This window comes from Anopheles darlingi, chromosome 3, assembly GCF_943734745.1.
Source record: "Anopheles darlingi chromosome 3, idAnoDarlMG_H_01, whole genome shotgun sequence".
Lineage (NCBI taxonomy): Eukaryota > Metazoa > Arthropoda > Insecta > Diptera > Culicidae > Anopheles > Anopheles darlingi.
The window spans coordinates 59,974,236-59,992,027 of record NC_064875.1 but is presented as its reverse complement, the minus strand read 5'-3'; the positions used below and the strand labels follow the sequence as shown (position 1 = coordinate 59,992,027).

Below are 17,792 nucleotides of genomic sequence, written 5' to 3'. Positions count from 1 at the left end.
GGCGCTACAACGAGGACTGCTACGGAGTGATTGAGTGAGAGTGATTGAACCACTCCAGGGGGAGGCGCATCTGCCGAACCAGCAATAAATTATTATAATCTTTCAGTAAAAGTACACAAACTTTATACGCATTTTTAAACAAATGCCTTCACACTTAACACGTTCGTTTGATCGTTCATTTTTCAAAAACTTGTTAGTCGTTCCTCGTTTTCTTTTAATCGTGCAACGATATTTCAACAGTTCCGATTTCCACTTCTTCATTTTACTGTCAGCCCAATTCAGGAACAATTTGTGTGGCTCGGTTGTCCCCACACTAGGTCTATATAGAAAAAATGTTAACAAACAACGGTTAATCTGCTAAGCTAATACACTTTCCACTATTAGTATGATCCGTGTTTGTGTGTGTGTGTGTATATTTGAGTGTGTATATGTATGACTTTTGAATTTAGTCATACAGCCAACCTGCTCTGGATTGGATACTACTTGTTACCTATCTCCTGTGTTTCATGCTTATCCATTTTTGCCCGCTCTTTCTTCGTTAACTCGTTTTGTTCTCTTCTTACGATTTTACTATTCGATACGAATGTTGACGCAATGAATGGGGAAATAAAATCGATAGCCATAAGTACCTCATTCCTTTCATTCCTGAATACCATGTAAATGAGGAAACGTACCCCGGATACCCAGTTACAGCTTACAGTAGTAAGTAGGTTCATCTTCTCCCTTTCTACTCAATATCCCTCTCCGTTTGCTCGATACAAGCAAGAATAAATATGTGTATATATCGATTCACGCTGTCGTTTCGTCGCAGCCTTTTGTCTTGCAGCTAGTGCTTGTGTTACTGTAAGGAAAGGATGCACGATTCATTGTCAAAGAACCTAAAAATGATATGCCAAAGGAATGAAATTATGCAACCAAAATAGAAGGGCGTAAATAATGAGTGATATTATCACAAACATGATTTTAAAAAAACCTGAAAGAAAATCTAAACAACTAAAAAAAAAAACAACAAAAAATTACTTCAACACCAGTAACTTGTATTTTCCACAAATCGATTAATATGTGAACCGGCCCGCTCGTATTGTAACGTAATAAACACGTTTTGCGTTTAGTTTTACTTGTCTTGTTCTCATTCACCTCGTTACCTCACTCTCCATTTGTCCTAGAGTATAAACTATAACAAAGAACAGGCTAAAGGAATAGATAATATTGAGATAGCATAACAGAGGGCGCTGATAATGGAAGTCTCTTTAGCAAAGGAATTGCGCAAACGAAACGATATTGACAAATATGGAAACATAACCCCCTAGAACTGAATGACGTCCCCTACTACCCTTAGGGTAAGCTGAAATAGGGATAGAAACCATCTCAACAACGCGAGAGGTCAGCGAAGCGAGTTAATAATAAATTAACCACGATATTAGGAGTAAGGATGATGTTTGCATGTCAGTGTGACTGCAGGGAACGATCAAGGGAAACCACGTGTAATGCATATTTCCGGCGTTCACAGAGCGGAAGGGAGCGCATTAATATCCTTAAAGCTTCAGCAGCTAATAATTAAAATAAAAAACGGGCGTTAACATGGCGAGCGCTACGGGAATTATCAAGGCTCATCAGCAAGGCTGCAACAATGTACAAACGAGATTAAAACACGGCTTTACATAATCAAGGTTGATAATAGAAGAGAACAATCGGTTAACAATTAAACGCAAAACGCGAAGCGCAGGTGGTGCCTCTGGAGTCCGAGAGATATATATTTATGTATATATCCGGATTCTCAGTCCGCTTTGTCTGTCTGATGTTCCGAGAACGAACGAGAGGAACTTACTGGAACGCAACAAGCAGATAGAAAATAACTAAAGAGCTCTGTAGCTGTAAATCTTACAAGTGGTAACGCACGAGTCTGTGAATCCTACGTGGAAAAACGCTCCTTTCCTTAACATCATTGTTCGCGGCGACGACTGTACCAATAAGAGACGGATAGAAAGGATTCGCTTAACCGATAGTTTATCGCTTTCATTTTAAACATCATTCTTCGCTTTTCCGACCGTATTCGTTTTTTTTTTGTTTGTTTTTGTTGTTCATGTTTATCATCTTTTAGCCATCGCCAAACACCTTTTTTAATATATATATATATGGTTCTTCTTTTGTGAATAATAAAAATATAACTTTATATATTTTTCCATGTATACTTTTATAGGTATGCGTTTAAGTATTTATATATATATATAGATGCATGTATATATATATATATATATATATAGGTATGTATATTAAATGTTAACTCTGTTTCTTCCATTTTTTCAACATTTCTGCCGTGTTGTTAGCGCCTGCCATGTATAGGGTTATGATTATAGAAATGATTTACGCGTCTCCGAGCGATTTCTGCGCTTCTTTTGCGCTTGCCGATCCATCTATTTCCGGAACGGAACATTCTTTGAGCACAGAAACAATAGGGCAGAGAGAATCGAGGATGCTAGTGATTGTTTGGATAAACTGCGGCGTCCAGTGACTGTGGGCACGAATCCTTCGCTCAAGTTTTTAAAACCATTTGCTAGCCAACTACCAACTAAAACCCGGCGATAGGGATATAATTTGCTAATTTGCTATCAATTTGACTGTTCAGCCACGACTCGGATTTTCGGAAGTAATTCAGCTACTCCACAGTGGTTCTCTCTCTCTCTCGCTTTCTCTCCCTTTTGCTGGTAGGCTATCTATCTGGGATATCGTTCTGTCTTGTGAACTTTCTCGTTCACAAAACCAACTGCCCAACTGAACCTCCCATTCCGAACACCTGGTCTATATTCCCTGCTACGGGAGGTTTTACGAGAATCATTAAATTGATTCAATGCGAACTATATATAGTCGTGTTTGTTTCCTAGGACAGAAAGATCGCGCGCACCATTGCCGTCTTTTCCTGTACCGCTTCATCTCCATCCGCTTTATCGTTTTTGCTATAATAAATATATGTATACTAGCTGCCCCGACAGACTTCGTACTGTCTTTGATCGTTCGTGGGCTTATCGTAAACAGGAACTTTAAAATTTCAGTAGATATAATTTTATCTATTCCATAATTTGGTAGTATTAGATTTATCAATGAACCAAATAAAGAGCTAGGTACGTTAGTGATGTTGGAAATAGAGATGCGACGTGCTTGTAAATATGAGCTGGACAGTTAACATGATGTTTGAGTTTTAAGGCTTTGCCTTTCGGGCTAAATGACGTCATTTGGAACAACGAATTATATTTTCCCAAGTATTTTTAAAAAAAGTTTGACTTTAGTATTCGGCTTGCACATAGCTCGTTAAGTTCAAATGCTGTGTATTTAACGGCATTACAATACGACACACTTGATCCATTTTTCCGGTATTCAGTTTACGATGATTTAAATAGTCACATGGTAGATCATAACTAAAAGCACCGCACTACAAATCAACGTCTTTCTTTTCTCTCGACATTCTCGGTGATCATTCCAATCGCAAGTTGTTCTTGATAGATAGGATATGTTGGTATTGCTTTCTATAACTATTCGGTCACTGCTGCTTTATATGTTTGTGCATGCAATTCCGATCGTTTACCATTCATAATCCGATACGTTAAATGCAACTATCTAACCTTCCCACCCCTCACTCTGCTCTGCAAGATGTACGGAATGGAGGGTGGTGATGGTGGATAGGTGAAAGAAGCAAGTAAAACAGTATTAAGTGAATCCAATCGATTTAGAGACCATCAAAACCTAGGAAACGATACCCATATTGCCCTAGGACGTATTTTAAGGATTGGGGTTGTATGGAAGCTCCCCTTTCCTCTCATCCGATGTAGACCAAATTTTGTCCCATAGTTTCTCAGATGACCATCAACAATTGTGCAAGTTTTAATGGTATTCGGTTCATAACTTGCGGAGTAATGAATGTTTTTAACAATCAAGTGTTAGAGAAGGGCATGAAGGAAGGTAGCGGGGGGTTTCTTACCATGCCTATAGCACTCACCGGCCCCAAAAACCCCCCCATACCAAATTTGGAGTCAATCGGTCCAGTAGTTTCGGAGTCTATACCGGACATCCGGACAGACACATTCATTTTTATATATATAGATTTGATAGTTTCGTTTGTTTCTCTTCCATTATCGAATGTGTACCATTCACGATGAACCCATTGGGTTTAAAAACACACAAAACCGCACCACCCTTCGCGATCGTTTGCCCGATTGAGACACGACTTCGCTCACGATAATAGTAACGAAGACGCCACTCACGACCCACACAGCTCAGGCGCAATAGAAGTTGAGGCCCTAGCTTTATGAAAGCTATACGGGACGTCCTTTATCGCTCACGAGCTTACAGCTCATTTGCAACAAACGTCTCCGTACCACCGTGTTATCATCGTAATCGCGCCACCGAAAGCGAAGGGTACTGCTATTTTACAGCCTGCAAAAATAGTTGGTTATCCTTTGCTGGTCGTCACCGCCGCTGCCGCCGCACGACAAGTGGTTTTCCTCTGTTCTAATCTCTAGCAAGGAATACACGTTCTCCCAAGCGCTCCTAGCGATCGAACGGTGAACGTAGAACAACAACAAAAAATGTTGGCGGCGTTGGCCTACATTGTCTCTGTATGAATTCTGTCTTTCATTAGTTGCTGCACAACCCACAATAAGCATGGTCTTGCCACTAAATCTGTACTTTTCTATGCTTGTTCGCTTCATGCTCCGCAATCGTGCTCGGCTTTTACTATCATTTGTCTAATATGTTCCTTTTTCCACCGCTAGCTTTGCTTTCACGTTCTCTTCTAATAGCAGACAGTCGGATCGGCCCTCCCTCGATCTTTTATTGAGGCGGAGCTATACCAGTAAAATGACCTAAATGTAAAATAAAACAATCCTCCTAATGTTCGCTCCTAATGTTTAATGATTGAGTACCTAAATTAAGTTCCGGATATTTTAGGTGAAACTTTTTGGCTACAAATCCTACTATATATTGTAGGCCGTCACTCTCTTGACCTGTATTTTCACCCATCGTGCTACTAACGGAACTTAATATGTCGCTACTTTCAGAGTTTTCTCGATCAGGTAACTCAGGATTTGGTACTGCCATAGATGGCCCAGAAAATAATGTTGCCATTATAAATGTTTCATTTTCTTCTTCAAATTCTTCTAGATTTTCTGCCTCAACTTGTTCAATGTTAGTATGGTTTTTCAAAATAGTTGGTGTCTTGCCTAAAACTATTAGCCTAATTCTATTAACGCAACTTATAGGTGAAGGGTGATCGTGTACCCCACCAATCTGTCTAATTTGTGAAAAGAAGTTTTCCAGCACATCCTGATTTAGCTGTTCGATAGAAAAGAAATATTATATTAGTTATACAATAATTTCTTGCTTTGCGAGTGTTATGCTTACCTTTCGTGTAGATAAAAACGTGATGCCATGTTTTGCCTTCATATCCATGAATAATAGTTTTAGACCTGTAATTTGCATTAGCATCGATTTTTGAAAAATTTTCAAATTCGTTTTACCTATCACTCGCATGTTTTCCAGGAACTCGTGCATTTCTTCAAGAGCTAAAATTTGATTTTCGTTGCCCGTAAACGTTTTTTTGTAGTCCAGCTTGGCGACTGGACTACACGAGTTAGAAATATTGAACCATAAATCTATTTTTTCTATAACGTTGGCAAGATTGATCGCGTTCTCATTGTGTGGATAATAGTGCCGCAAAGCAACAGCTGTTGTTCACGACAGTAATTCTGCTGCTTTTCTCACGTTTTGCTTTTCTAAAGAAGTCAACAGAATATGACCCTTTGTTAGTTTGAATGTCGATGTAATTTCTAAAGTATCTCTTTCAGATACTAAATTCCATAATATATCGGATTGAATTTTGTTTTTATTATATTCAAAACCTGGCTTTAGCAACCAATTTCTCATCAATTTTAAAAGATGGGGTGCATCCGGAATTACATAAACTCTAGTGTTTGTCACAGGGTGGTTAAAAAAGGGTTCATTATAGCTTACTACACCCAATTCCTTCCAGCAAGATATATTAGTTGAAGCATTATCACTTACGATGGATACCACATTAACCCCTTTATGATAAAGTTTTTCTATTAAAGTATTCACGATTTCCTTCGTCATTTTTTGGTCAAAACCGATATATACGGGTTGTTTCCATTTTTGGAAAAGGCCACGCGCCATAACCACTTGAATATAATTAAAAGGACCCATAATTTCATCTGCTGCAATATCGTACTCCATTACTTTAGATACCTTCATTTCATCGAAACTTAAGACACATTCCTTGTCCTGTTTCTTAAAAGTTCTAGTAAAGTTCCCTATCATATTGATTACATCTTCTAATACACCTTGCTTAAGGTTAAAAGTTCTCGCATGCCGTTGTAATGTGGATATGGAAGGAAGTGGATACTTTAAATCTATAGCTAAATATTTATAAGCTCGTTTTGAAAAATACCTTAATGTAAGAGCTGCGCTTATTTCGTCTAATGTCCACTTTACCCGTTTCCTTACGTTTAAAATTACATCCAACTGATTACTTGATAATGTTGCTTTAGGCCTATCTTTTATAATATAGTTAATTTTATTTTTCGCTATAGGACTCTTTTCAATATTTTCCATTTTTTTTTTGCTTTTATGGAGTTCCTGTTTCAGTGCCTTGTTTTCCTTATGAAGTTCGTTTAATGTTATCCTTAATTGTGTATTAACTTCCCTCAATCTCTTATTTTCTAATTCGAGGGATGAAGAAGGAGAGGGAAACTCTTCTTCATCCCGATTTTGAACCGGGGACAGGAAATTATTTACATGTAAATCTAGGCTATTTACATATAAATCCGAATCCGATCCTCCGGACGACTTATAAAGAGCGTTGCTTGTATGTGCCAGCTCTTCTTCCTGCTGGTTCGCACTTACAGGCGTATATTGATTGGATTCGTAAACAGAGGGAACAGCTAAAAGAAAAAAGTTAATCTAAGAATAAAAGTACTATTGAATGTTTATAATATCATACCTGTTGCCTTCAAAAATCGCAAAATTGTGGTGACCTTTGATCAATGGAGATTTTGCTAACTGATAATCCTCAGCTTTAAAATGCTCCGAACATATAGCACTGTATTTATTCGGACGCCAATTCGTATCTTGCCCGCAAAATGCGATCCATTGTTGCATTAGCCCACTATCTCGCGGAAAATGATGGAACTTTACAACTGTTTCACGATTTTTCACATTTCTGTTGTTATTGTCGCATAATAAAGCTGCACAACTTGCATACGGCATTGTAAAATAGGATGTAGAACGTTGAACCGAAGCAGAATATTCAAAAACTATCTTTCGTACCGTCTTTTTTCAGAACACAACGGAAACCCGAATGTATGTTTACAAACATTTACCCGAATGTCAAGCAGCACAACCGACTTGGAGGGCGACGGCTCGTGGGTTGAAAGCTCGGCGAAATGAAACGAATTTCGCCCGACAAAAAAGGATAAAAAGTTCACGGGGGCTAATCTTCCGTTTTACTACCAGACTTACTTTACAGAGTTTTACTACGTGCTTACTTGCTACGTGCTTCGAAACTACAAAAAAATGTGGAAAAACAACATCATGGAGGAAGGGGAGGCGCTCCTCGAGGTAAGAGTTAGTTTTTTACGTTGATTTTAATTAGTTAGTTGTTTAGATTGATTTTTAGTTGATTTAGGGGGATTAATCCATTTTTTTCTTATTTCATTTTTTTTTTTCATTCTTAGGAGATGGAGCAGGAGCCGTCCACGCCGGTCCAATCGCCGGAGCCATCAGCGGCTGCGCCGATGGCACCGGTGCCATCGGCGCCTGCTCCACCGGTGCCATCGGCGCCTGCTCCACCGGTTCCATCGGCGCCTGCTCCACCGGTTCCATCGGCGCCTGCTCCACCGGTTCCATCGGCGCCTGCTCCACCGGTTCCATCGGCGCCTGCTCCACCGGTTCCATCGGCGCCTGCTCCACCGGTTCCATCGGCGCCTGCTCCACCTGGACCTGGAATGTGGATGTATGGTCTACTTTTTGTTGTACCCCCGCCGGCCATGCACGTGCGTCCACCGGGCATGCCGGGGCCCCCGTCGGCCATGCCGGTGCCCCCGTCGGCCATGCCGGTGCCCCCGTCGGCCATGCTGGTGCCCCCGTCGGCCATGCCGGGCCCCCAGCTCCAGTCCTTCCCAAGGACATACCGGGCCGGGCGGCGTGAATTTCAGAAGCGGCAAAATCGCCAAGATAGGAACAAAGTTTTGACATTAATAGGACACATGGCAAGAAGGTTGGAGCATTCCGTTCGGCCTAATCGCGGCCCGTTCAGGGGTAGACGACGATACAATTGATATGACTGTAAAATAAAAATGTAATTATATCAGCAATACCAACCTGCGTATTGCGTTTTTTTTAACATATAGTTATAATACGTTAGTATAAGTAATAGGATCGAATTAGCTCGCGTCTAACGTCCAGCTCTACTAAGGTACGCTATTTTCGCGCGAAAACGTGTGAGGAATGACGAAATGAATGCGCGTGAATTTGTAAGTTTACCAACCTTTGTCGTCTCAGCGATGTAACGATTCCCACAGGATTCCCGATCCGATCAAGCTGCTATAGCAGCCTGCAGGTAGCAAATACCTGCAGGTAGCAGGTATACCTGCAGGTAGCAAATACCCAGTATATTTGGTCCAGTATGGGGCAAGAGCCCAGCGGGCAGCCTCCCCTCTCGGGTGGGGAAATCGGTGAACACCATGCAACATTATAGTTCCATCCTGTTTCGGCTCGAGGCGAATTTTCTTTCCTTTCTCGCTCTTCGCGCCTCTCTTAGTGCTGCCTTCTTTTCGCTCAGGACGAATTTTTTTTCCCGTCTCGTTCTTCGCCGATCCGGCGTGGATCATCCGTGTAAATACACGCGGTGCTGAACGCGAATGCATCTGTATGCGATCGAGTTTGAGGCGCGATGAAAAGTTCCCCGGGATGATGAAAATGAATAGCATGTTTTTGATTGAAAAATACATAAAACAGCGCTCAAAGCATTTTCAAAAAGCGTTTTAAATGAAAGATAATATGTAACATACCATTTCATCCGATTTACAGCACTTTTTTGTGCAATGTTTAGCATTTTTGGCTGTGATCAGCTATCAAGGAACTTTTCAGGTAACCTCAGCCTAAGCACTTGCGAGAAAGGGACGGCTAGAGTTCTCTTTCTCAGATCTAAGGATCATGAGGTTCGTGGAATAGTCTCTCCGAGAAACGAAACTGTACTTTTTTTAACCACAAGTTTTTTCATTAATAATACCTAAAACATTGTCCAAAACATTTTTAAAAACCTTATTAAATTCACAACAACATACAACATTGCATTTCGTTGCATTTCCAACACTTTTTTATGCAATGTTGAACAATGTTAAGTGTGATGTGATTCCAACGAACTTTCGAGACATCCCGATCCGAAGGAGGTGAAAGAAAAGGAGGAAGAGAAATCTGTCAAACAGTCCTGTTCGGTGTTCAAGGTGATCGGAGCGTGCTGATCGTGCTCGCGCGTAAGTATCAAAAAATATGCTTATTTTTCCCACATTTTGTGGGTTTTCTTCTCGTTTCAGACTATTAAACACCCACAGCAACGACAACTCTATGATCCTGTATGATCCGGTAAGTATTTCAAGCGATATTTGTATGATCATTCTGATCGTCTGATGCGTAATACTTCTCTTCCAGAAATTTCCTGTACGTGCATCTTCGGGGCAGCGGAATAGTTTTGCGGTAAGTAAAAAGTGCTTGTGAGCAGTGATAACAGTGATTTATGTGCTATAAAAGTGAATAATATCCTTTTTGTGTGTTTCCAGATACCTCCGCATCGCGAGCTGAGAGCCACGATCGAGCCACGAAGAGCGATCGATTGCCCTGCTCGGCCACCAACGAAGGAAGGATTGAGGGAGTTGGGTAAGTTAAGTGTTATGATTTGTGAATGTATATTATTAAAAGTGTCAATAAAAATCATTAAAGTGAAATTTAATTTGCTATTTTTAATGCAGGCATCCGAAATGGGTTGAGGGGTGCAGGGGACGGGGGGAGGGGTAGGAGGAACCTATGAAGGGGTGCGCACTAGTATGCAGAGGAAAGTGGCGGGTCTCATTTCCTTGGTGGACCTGAAATCACACCTGGACATGGTAGAAGCTGTTCTTGCTTGAGATCGCCCTTGCCAATCGAAGATCAGCCTACAGGTGGCCTGGTAAGTCACCGGAAAAATGGTGGCTTAATCGCTTTCAATGGCACCGTGGAGGAGCGGCTACTAGAACCTGGAAATGGTCAGCAAATGGCATGCGCTGTTAGTGGTTTTTGAGTGTCACCTCACAGCAGGTAACACCCAGCCTTATGATGAATCCGAATGGGATCGATCATTGCAACACATCGTACCAGATTTTCTATTCTTATCATAGCGAAACGAAGGCTGTGCAACCGGGACTGGGAAAGTAGTGAGTCGCATTTCCTGATGGACCTGAAATCACACCTGGACCTGGACATGGCAGGACATGCCCTGGACATGATGGACCGTGACATTGCAGGTGCTGTTCTTCCTCGAGATCGTCCTTGCCAATTAAAAATCAGCCGACAGGCGGAAGATCAAGCGCGGATCAAGCAGGACATGGCTTGAACATGATGAACCAAAATGATGAAAAACGCGCATTTACAATAAAGCAGAAAAGCATGGTCATGTTGCGTAGCTCTGTAACCGGGCCGTTTAGCTAGTCGGTTGCAAATCGGCGTTTGTAAAAATAGTGTTCGACAAATTCAATTCCCCAATTCAGGTAAAACACAACATTACCATCAAAACCAGACTAGTAGTTAAAAGTTGTTGGTTGTCAGGTTCAGCAATTATATTTTTCCATCGATTTGCTGTTAAGTGCTAGATCATTGTAGCCACCGTTTTGCAATATAAACAATACTTTCAATTATAATATAATTAAATCATTATACCCTTTTCATGGTTTCGATTTCAGCCAGATAAGCATGATGTGCGCGTTCGACGTAAGATCATGCGAAACAAAGATCAGTATTTATTGAATGGGTATGTAATTTCCAGAAAAAAACTCGCATTCTTACTATGGTTTCCCGAGAGCGCAAGCTGGCACCTACACTCTCGTACATTCTTCTCGTACAAGCGATTCGCTGTCCTTTACCCGATTCGCTCCGCTTATCGTACTAACCCTTTTCTCTGGCTCTGGGATTTGCTACTGGAGATCTGTTAGACACACTATTCCACCGTAATCCACGTGTAATTGTACTAGCAGGTTTCAAGTGTGCATTTGGTGGCTTTGAAGACAACTCCTATTCGCTATTCCATCCCCGACAAAGAAGGTCATCGCGACACCAGCTAATCCTAGTTTGATCAGCAATGAGCAAGTTAGATGAGACTCTGCCAGAGCCACAACCGGGGCCATCGATTAAGCGTTCTGGTAAGTGCATTTTTCATAATTCCTTCAGTTGGCATGTTTCGCTAAAATCCTTTTCTTTCAAATCAGCGCTCGGTGACGGTGAGGTGGCGGGCCAGACGGGGAAATCAGACGGTGAGGTGGCGGGCCCATCCGGACTGTGTTTGAGTAAGTTTTTAAAACGAGAGGTAGGAATGGTTTCGCGAACAATCCTTGGCGGCAATTGAACTGATCTGAAACGAGCCTGCCTGTTGAAGTAAAAACGAATGAAGATATAGTAAGTATACTTACACTGCTTATTTGGTGCATTACATTAACCTGCTTTTTTTCCTTCAGAAACAATGGACATACCTCAAGCATTGAACAATATTGTAGGAGAGATGGCCGTCCTGCATGAGACAATACACGATATAAAGAAGAGACAACTGAAAATGGAAACAACACTTGAACAAAATGTACAGGCTCAAAGCAAAACACTAAAACCGATAGCAAATATTGGCGATTTAGACGCAATGGAGAAAAATGCCGAGGACCAATGTGTAGTCGCACACTACATGCTTTTAATAGGAAAATACAAACATCTATTAACAGGAAATCCGAGGAAAGCTTGCTACAAAATAGTCGATAAATTTTTCGAAAGACAGCTGTTCCTTCAATTGTCATGGTCAGGTAATGCAAACCGTAATAGTGTGAAAAAAGTAGCATTTAAAAAGTATCGTTGTACTATGCACCTTTTTTGGTCCTCGATAAGCCACTATAATGCAGACGTAACGTATGGACATGTCGAATCATTTTTCAAGCGAATTATGAAAGACTCAAACAAACGCTACATTGCGGAACGATAAACACGATTTGTTACATGATCAAATTAGATAAGTTTTGAAATTGTTAAATGAAAAAATAGTTGTTGAAATGAAAATGAAATTCTTACGTGAAGCAAAGAATAGATTAAGGTTTGAAATTGTTACACGAAAAGTTGTTTTGAAAAATAAATATAACATGGAGTATACACAGCTATTATGCAGATTACTTTTTATCTTCCTGCTATTTTCACATACCGCACGAAATACACACTTTGCACGAAAATGTTTGATCACATTGGCACTTACAAAACAGTGCGGACGAGCAAAAATCGGCTAAGTCCCAAAACAACGCCGACTCTGAAATTTTCTAAGTCCCGGCTGGTGCATTCTGGGACTTAGAAAAATTTCGACTGCCGCGATCGGGACTTATCATTGTGCGATGATATCATTTTGCAGCTATGCGCATTTGTGCGATGATATCATTTAATTCTTCCATTTATTTTACCCCAACAGGCTTGCTGCAAACTTTAGAAAAGGCATTGGTATATGAAACGGATTTGGATCATATAAATGTAACACTCCATTTTGATGGAGTGCCAATCGTGCCATATCATTTATGGTTATTAATGGGCCACGTTCGCGAAGCGGTCCATCTGGGTCCACTAAAGTTTGGAGGATATTATCGTAAGTGCCAACCAAATGCGAAATTTCTATCTTCCATTGTAGCAGATTTTAACAGAACGCACGATGGACCTGTTATGCTGCTAGGACGTATGCGGCAGGTAACATTACACACGGTAATCGCTGATTTAGACGGGCAGGCTAGAGCGCTCAACGTGGCACAGCATTGCGGCACAGATGCATGTAGAAAGGCCGATATTCAGGCAAACGAAAATGGAGAATATCCCAAGATAAAAGGACCCCCCCGAAACCTCTCGGACTTGAGGCAGGGGAAATACCAGGCTCATTGCACAAAACTGCAGGCCGATGAATCACCGCTGTTGCATTTAAAAAACTTTAACTGCATAAAACGGGTGACAATTTCCGACCAACGGCATTTGTTTTACACTGGGGCGATGAGGAAAGTAATACAAAGATACAGAACAAATTGTATTAGAACTGGTCTAAACACATTCAACAAACGTATGGCCCAATCTATAGATTTCAAACCGGAAACGACGCAATACATTCAAGGGTTCAAAAGTATCTATGAGCTGGACACTTGGTGTCGTCGCCAGAGCCATCGTGCCGACTACCAAGGCCACACGTTAGCGAAACGAGCAAAGGCAGCGAGCGAAGCGCACGGGCGCTGACGCTCTTGCATGCTCTATAGAAATAATAATCTCAGGCAAAGGACGAAACGCGCGCGCAACGTACGGATGCTGTCGCTCTCACCGGAGAGACTCGGCACACGCACACACCACTTAAGCGCAGCGCACGGGCGCTGACGCATTCGGTAAAGGATGGAACACGCGCGAAGCGTACGGACGCTATCGCTCTCTCGGTAAAGAACGGATCGCGCGCGCAGCGCACGGACGCTGTCGCTCTCACCGGAGAGAATCGGTACGCGCGCACACTGTCTAACCTAGCGCACGGGCGCTATTCTGAGTGGACTGATATCACACTCCAAGGGGCCCATAGGTAGGACGAAAAATAATTATAAACCTCGCAAGAGGAACAAGAAGCGGCGGGATGGCTTCGGCCGCCGACCGCGTAATAAAGTTGGCGTCGGTCTTCTCCACTATAGTAGCGTGTCCCGTCTTTATTTGTTATTGTAAAGTTGCTATCGGAAGGGCCGCGTCCACCTCCTCCCTCGCTCCTGGGAGCTCCTTTGGGCTGGTTCCCAAAGAACAACCCCTCCCCTTGCTGCGGCGAGGGCTAGGGGGAGCGGTCGCAGGTTCATTGCCTGCGCCGCTCGCTAACAATAAGGAAGGACAGTTTAAGTGCGAGGTCTGCGAGAAGGCCTTCGACACAAGAAGTACCCTAAAGGAACACCAATTGATCCACAATAAGGAAGGACAGTTTAAGTGCGAGGTCTGCGAGAAGGCTTTCGACACAAAAAGTAACCTACAAATTCATCTATACAGACACATCGAAAGGAGTAAGCATAGATCCTCGAGTACAACTACAAGTGACAGTGAAGCCAGTCGATCGCACGAAACTGAAACCGAAGATGGTGCACTACGATGTGAAAGTGCAGGGCGAACCGGAACCGGAGATCACCTGGATCGTGAAGAAGAAACCGGTGCTGGCGGAAGCAAACTACGAGATCATCAACAAGGACTACAACACCAAGTTCACGATCAAGGACAGTCTGTGGAAGCACAGCGGTGTGTACAAGGTGCAGGCCAAGAACGAGCACGGTCAGAATGAGGCGGACGTGGAGATCACTCCTGTCCTCCTGTCGAGCCCGAGCTGACCGAAGTCTGCGTCTTTGATTAACACCGTCACCGGTTTTCACTGTCCATCAGCTGCGTGCATGTTTGGGGGACCGCCATTTTACCACCACATGCGCTCCTACCGGTCTGCCGGCTTCCCGGAAGTTCGTGCTGTTCAGCACATAGGCGACCGTAGTTCAACTAGTTGCTAAACGGAAGGTTGTCGGTACGCTCAACTTTGTCTCTTTCAAAGTTGGGTTGTCGCCAACTCAACCTTCCGTACATACAAGGAGATGTAGCTAAAAACGAAAAACAAAGGGCTCATTTATAGATCAGCTGTTTCGTCCCAAACGTACTAAATGTATGAACGTCATATATATATTACATTATTGTTATTATATTACATTTATTATTCATTATTAGTCATTTCATTTCATTTCATTTCATATATTTCAATATTGTTCGCCGTTGGCTTGACAATAGCTGCTTACATTCTATAATCTTAATAGCTAGGGGGACAGGAGGCACGGAGGCCTCCTTCACCGGCCTCGAGCACTTGCAGCGATACGGGCAACGTCTCGAACTCTCATAAACGTCCCAAGCGTATGGCTCCGAAAGAGGAACCAGATACGAAGAAGGATGAAAAACAGTGGCTACTGAAGTAAGTGAACAGCAGCTCTCTCTACCACTCTGAGCGCAACGAGATCCAGCATGATTATTCTTTCATTGGTTTCTTTTTTAGGGAAGTGATTTTCGTCGAAGACGTACGATCCGTTCCGATAGGTCGTGTTGTCAAGGTGGATGGGGAATATGCCGCGGTCAAGTTCCCACCACCACCTGGCTCTGCGTCGTCGACATCATGCTCCAACAGCAACGGAGGTAGTAATAGCAAGGATAAGTTCGACGACAGCATCGAAGCGTGGCAGGACTGCAGGCTGGTGCGTAAGGACGAGCTACAGGTGATCAAGGCGGCCACAACGCCCCGAGTCCCGGATTGCTTCCAGATCATCGTGCTCAACCCGACACCACCAACTACCGGCACTGAGGCAACTGCCAGCAGCAGCAGCAGCAACGGAGGCGGCGGTAATGTGACCTCACAAATGCTGACGATCGCTGGCGACTCGAAGGGCATACATGCGATCATGAAAACGGGTAACCGTGTGCACTATTCGCTGTTCAATCTGAACACCGGACGCCAGGAGCAGGACAGCGCATTTCCGACGGACATCGGCAGCAGCTTAATGGTATCCCAGGGAACTGGAAAGAACAGGGAGTGTGCAGAGCTCTGCATAATTGCACAGAATTTTTAAAAAATCAATGCTGCAATTGGCATACGTTACACACAATCTTCTTAGCGCTTCGTGTTAAACGGGTTAAAGAGTAGAATTTCATGCGTTCGAACAGTCGATGGTAACAATCAATTCCAAAGCCAACTAAATTGTAGGTGAAAAAGAGGCACCAGCTGTGTAGCGAAACAGCCGTAGATAGCGAGTAGATAGTAGTTTCGCATGATCTTACGTCGAACGCGCACATCATGCTTATCTGGCTGAAATCGAAACCATTAAAAGGGTATAATGATTTAATTATATTATAATTGAAAGTATTGCTTATATTGTAAAACGGTGGCTACAACCCAGTGAGCAGCAAAAAGACCCCTCTGTCTGCGACGTAGCGAGAGGAAGGCTGAGGTGGCAGAAAACGAACCCCCCGCTGCCTGCGACGGGGTCGAGGAAGGGGCAAATGCGACGCTCACTATGGAACCGCTCGTGGGCAGCGGGGGAATAGTTGGATTGGATGTGAAAGTGTTGTATTGAATGCCTTTAGAGGCATCCACAAATTAGATATGCCAAACGAGATGGGCCCAGCGGGATATCTCGTCTAATGACTGCAGCTGGAAAGGGGAGCTTTTTCTAGGAAACACAATTATATATATACACACAAACGTATAGGTATGTATGTAGCTGCATATACATATAGCGATGTGCGCGCCAGCTTTATCGCCGACAAATCGGAATCGTATCGGAAAGTGCAGAAACCACACACACACACACACACACAAACACAAACACACAACCACACAACCACACAACCACACAACCACACAAACTATTTTATAACAATTTATTTATTGGAAGAGATACAAAGCGTTAGACCAGAGAGAGAGAGAGGAAGTGAGGGAACGGTAAAAGGCCAAATCAATAGCGCACAAAGAAAACAATACTTATATACATCCTTATACCTATTGTGAAGACTTGTGAAGCCAGCAGCAATAGAGATGGTAACTTACGAAATTACGCCTCGACTATTATGGCCGGCAATCCGGAACTCTAGAGTGTACAGTAGTAGCAGTAGTACTCTGTTGACGTGGTAAAGAGAGGAGGAATGCAGGGAAGCGTTGAAAATAGGGAATGGAAATCGAATTCGAATTGAATTGCTGAAGAGGGTATTGAAGAGCGAAGAGGAACTAAATCCATGTGAATTCTGAATCGGAAACGCGGAGTGTTGTTTGTTAAAACCTTTTCTTTTTCTTTTTACCGGAACTTCCGCGATTCCTTTTGAAGGAATTTGTTTATATTGTAAGCTCGTTTTTTCTGGATTCTACACCCAGCCATTTTTGGTAACCAATAAAGCGAGAATTTAGGTTGAAGAAAAACCGGAAAGAGCGTACTATCGCGCATCTGAACGAGTGTGTGTGTGTGTATGTGTGTGTGTGAAAGTGAGCGTGCGTGTGTGTCTTCCTATAGGAACCAATCGAATGGTAGCCAATCTAGTGGTCACAGGCATTTACCCTATCGGTGGCCGAAGGAGGAAGAGATCGAGTTCGAACAAGCGAACGAATGTTGTTTGTGGCAATATTTTAGTAATTTTTAAGTTCTCTCTACCCAGTTTGAGGTGATTTTGAATTGTTAAGCTCTGCAGCATTGTAATAAAAAGACGCAAATGGCGAAAATCGAGAAAATGGCGAGAATAGCTACGTACCTTGCTGCGAGCAGCACCACGTTCCCGTTATTGAGATCAAGATTCGATGGATTGAAACCCCGCGAAGGTAAGGCCTACGTTTTCAATATGTTCATTTCAAAAACATAAAAGTATAGAAAGCGTATTGGGTGCAAATATAATTTATAAATATTTGACATTGGTTTTCTCTCATGTTTGTTTGGATCCGCATTTATTAAGTT

General features: G+C 42.6%; 1 protein-coding gene across 1 annotated transcript; it reads right to left on the bottom strand.

Moving 5' to 3' along the window:
- Positions 1–7,581: 7,581 nt before the first annotated feature.
- On the bottom strand, positions 7,582–8,274 carry LOC125954706 (circumsporozoite protein-like). The gene has a single exon (XM_049685210.1). The coding sequence runs from the start codon at positions 8,260–8,262 to the stop codon at positions 7,720–7,722; it is 543 nt and encodes a 180-aa protein (XP_049541167.1). The 5' UTR covers positions 8,263–8,274; the 3' UTR covers positions 7,582–7,719.
- Positions 8,275–17,792: the final 9,518 nt, after the last annotated feature.

What these genes read in the sequence shown, in the direction of transcription:
- LOC125954706 (XM_049685210.1), bottom strand. Translation starts at nt 8,262, where the DNA reads ATGTCAAAACTTTGTTCCTATCTTGGCGATTTTGCCGCTTCTGAAATT.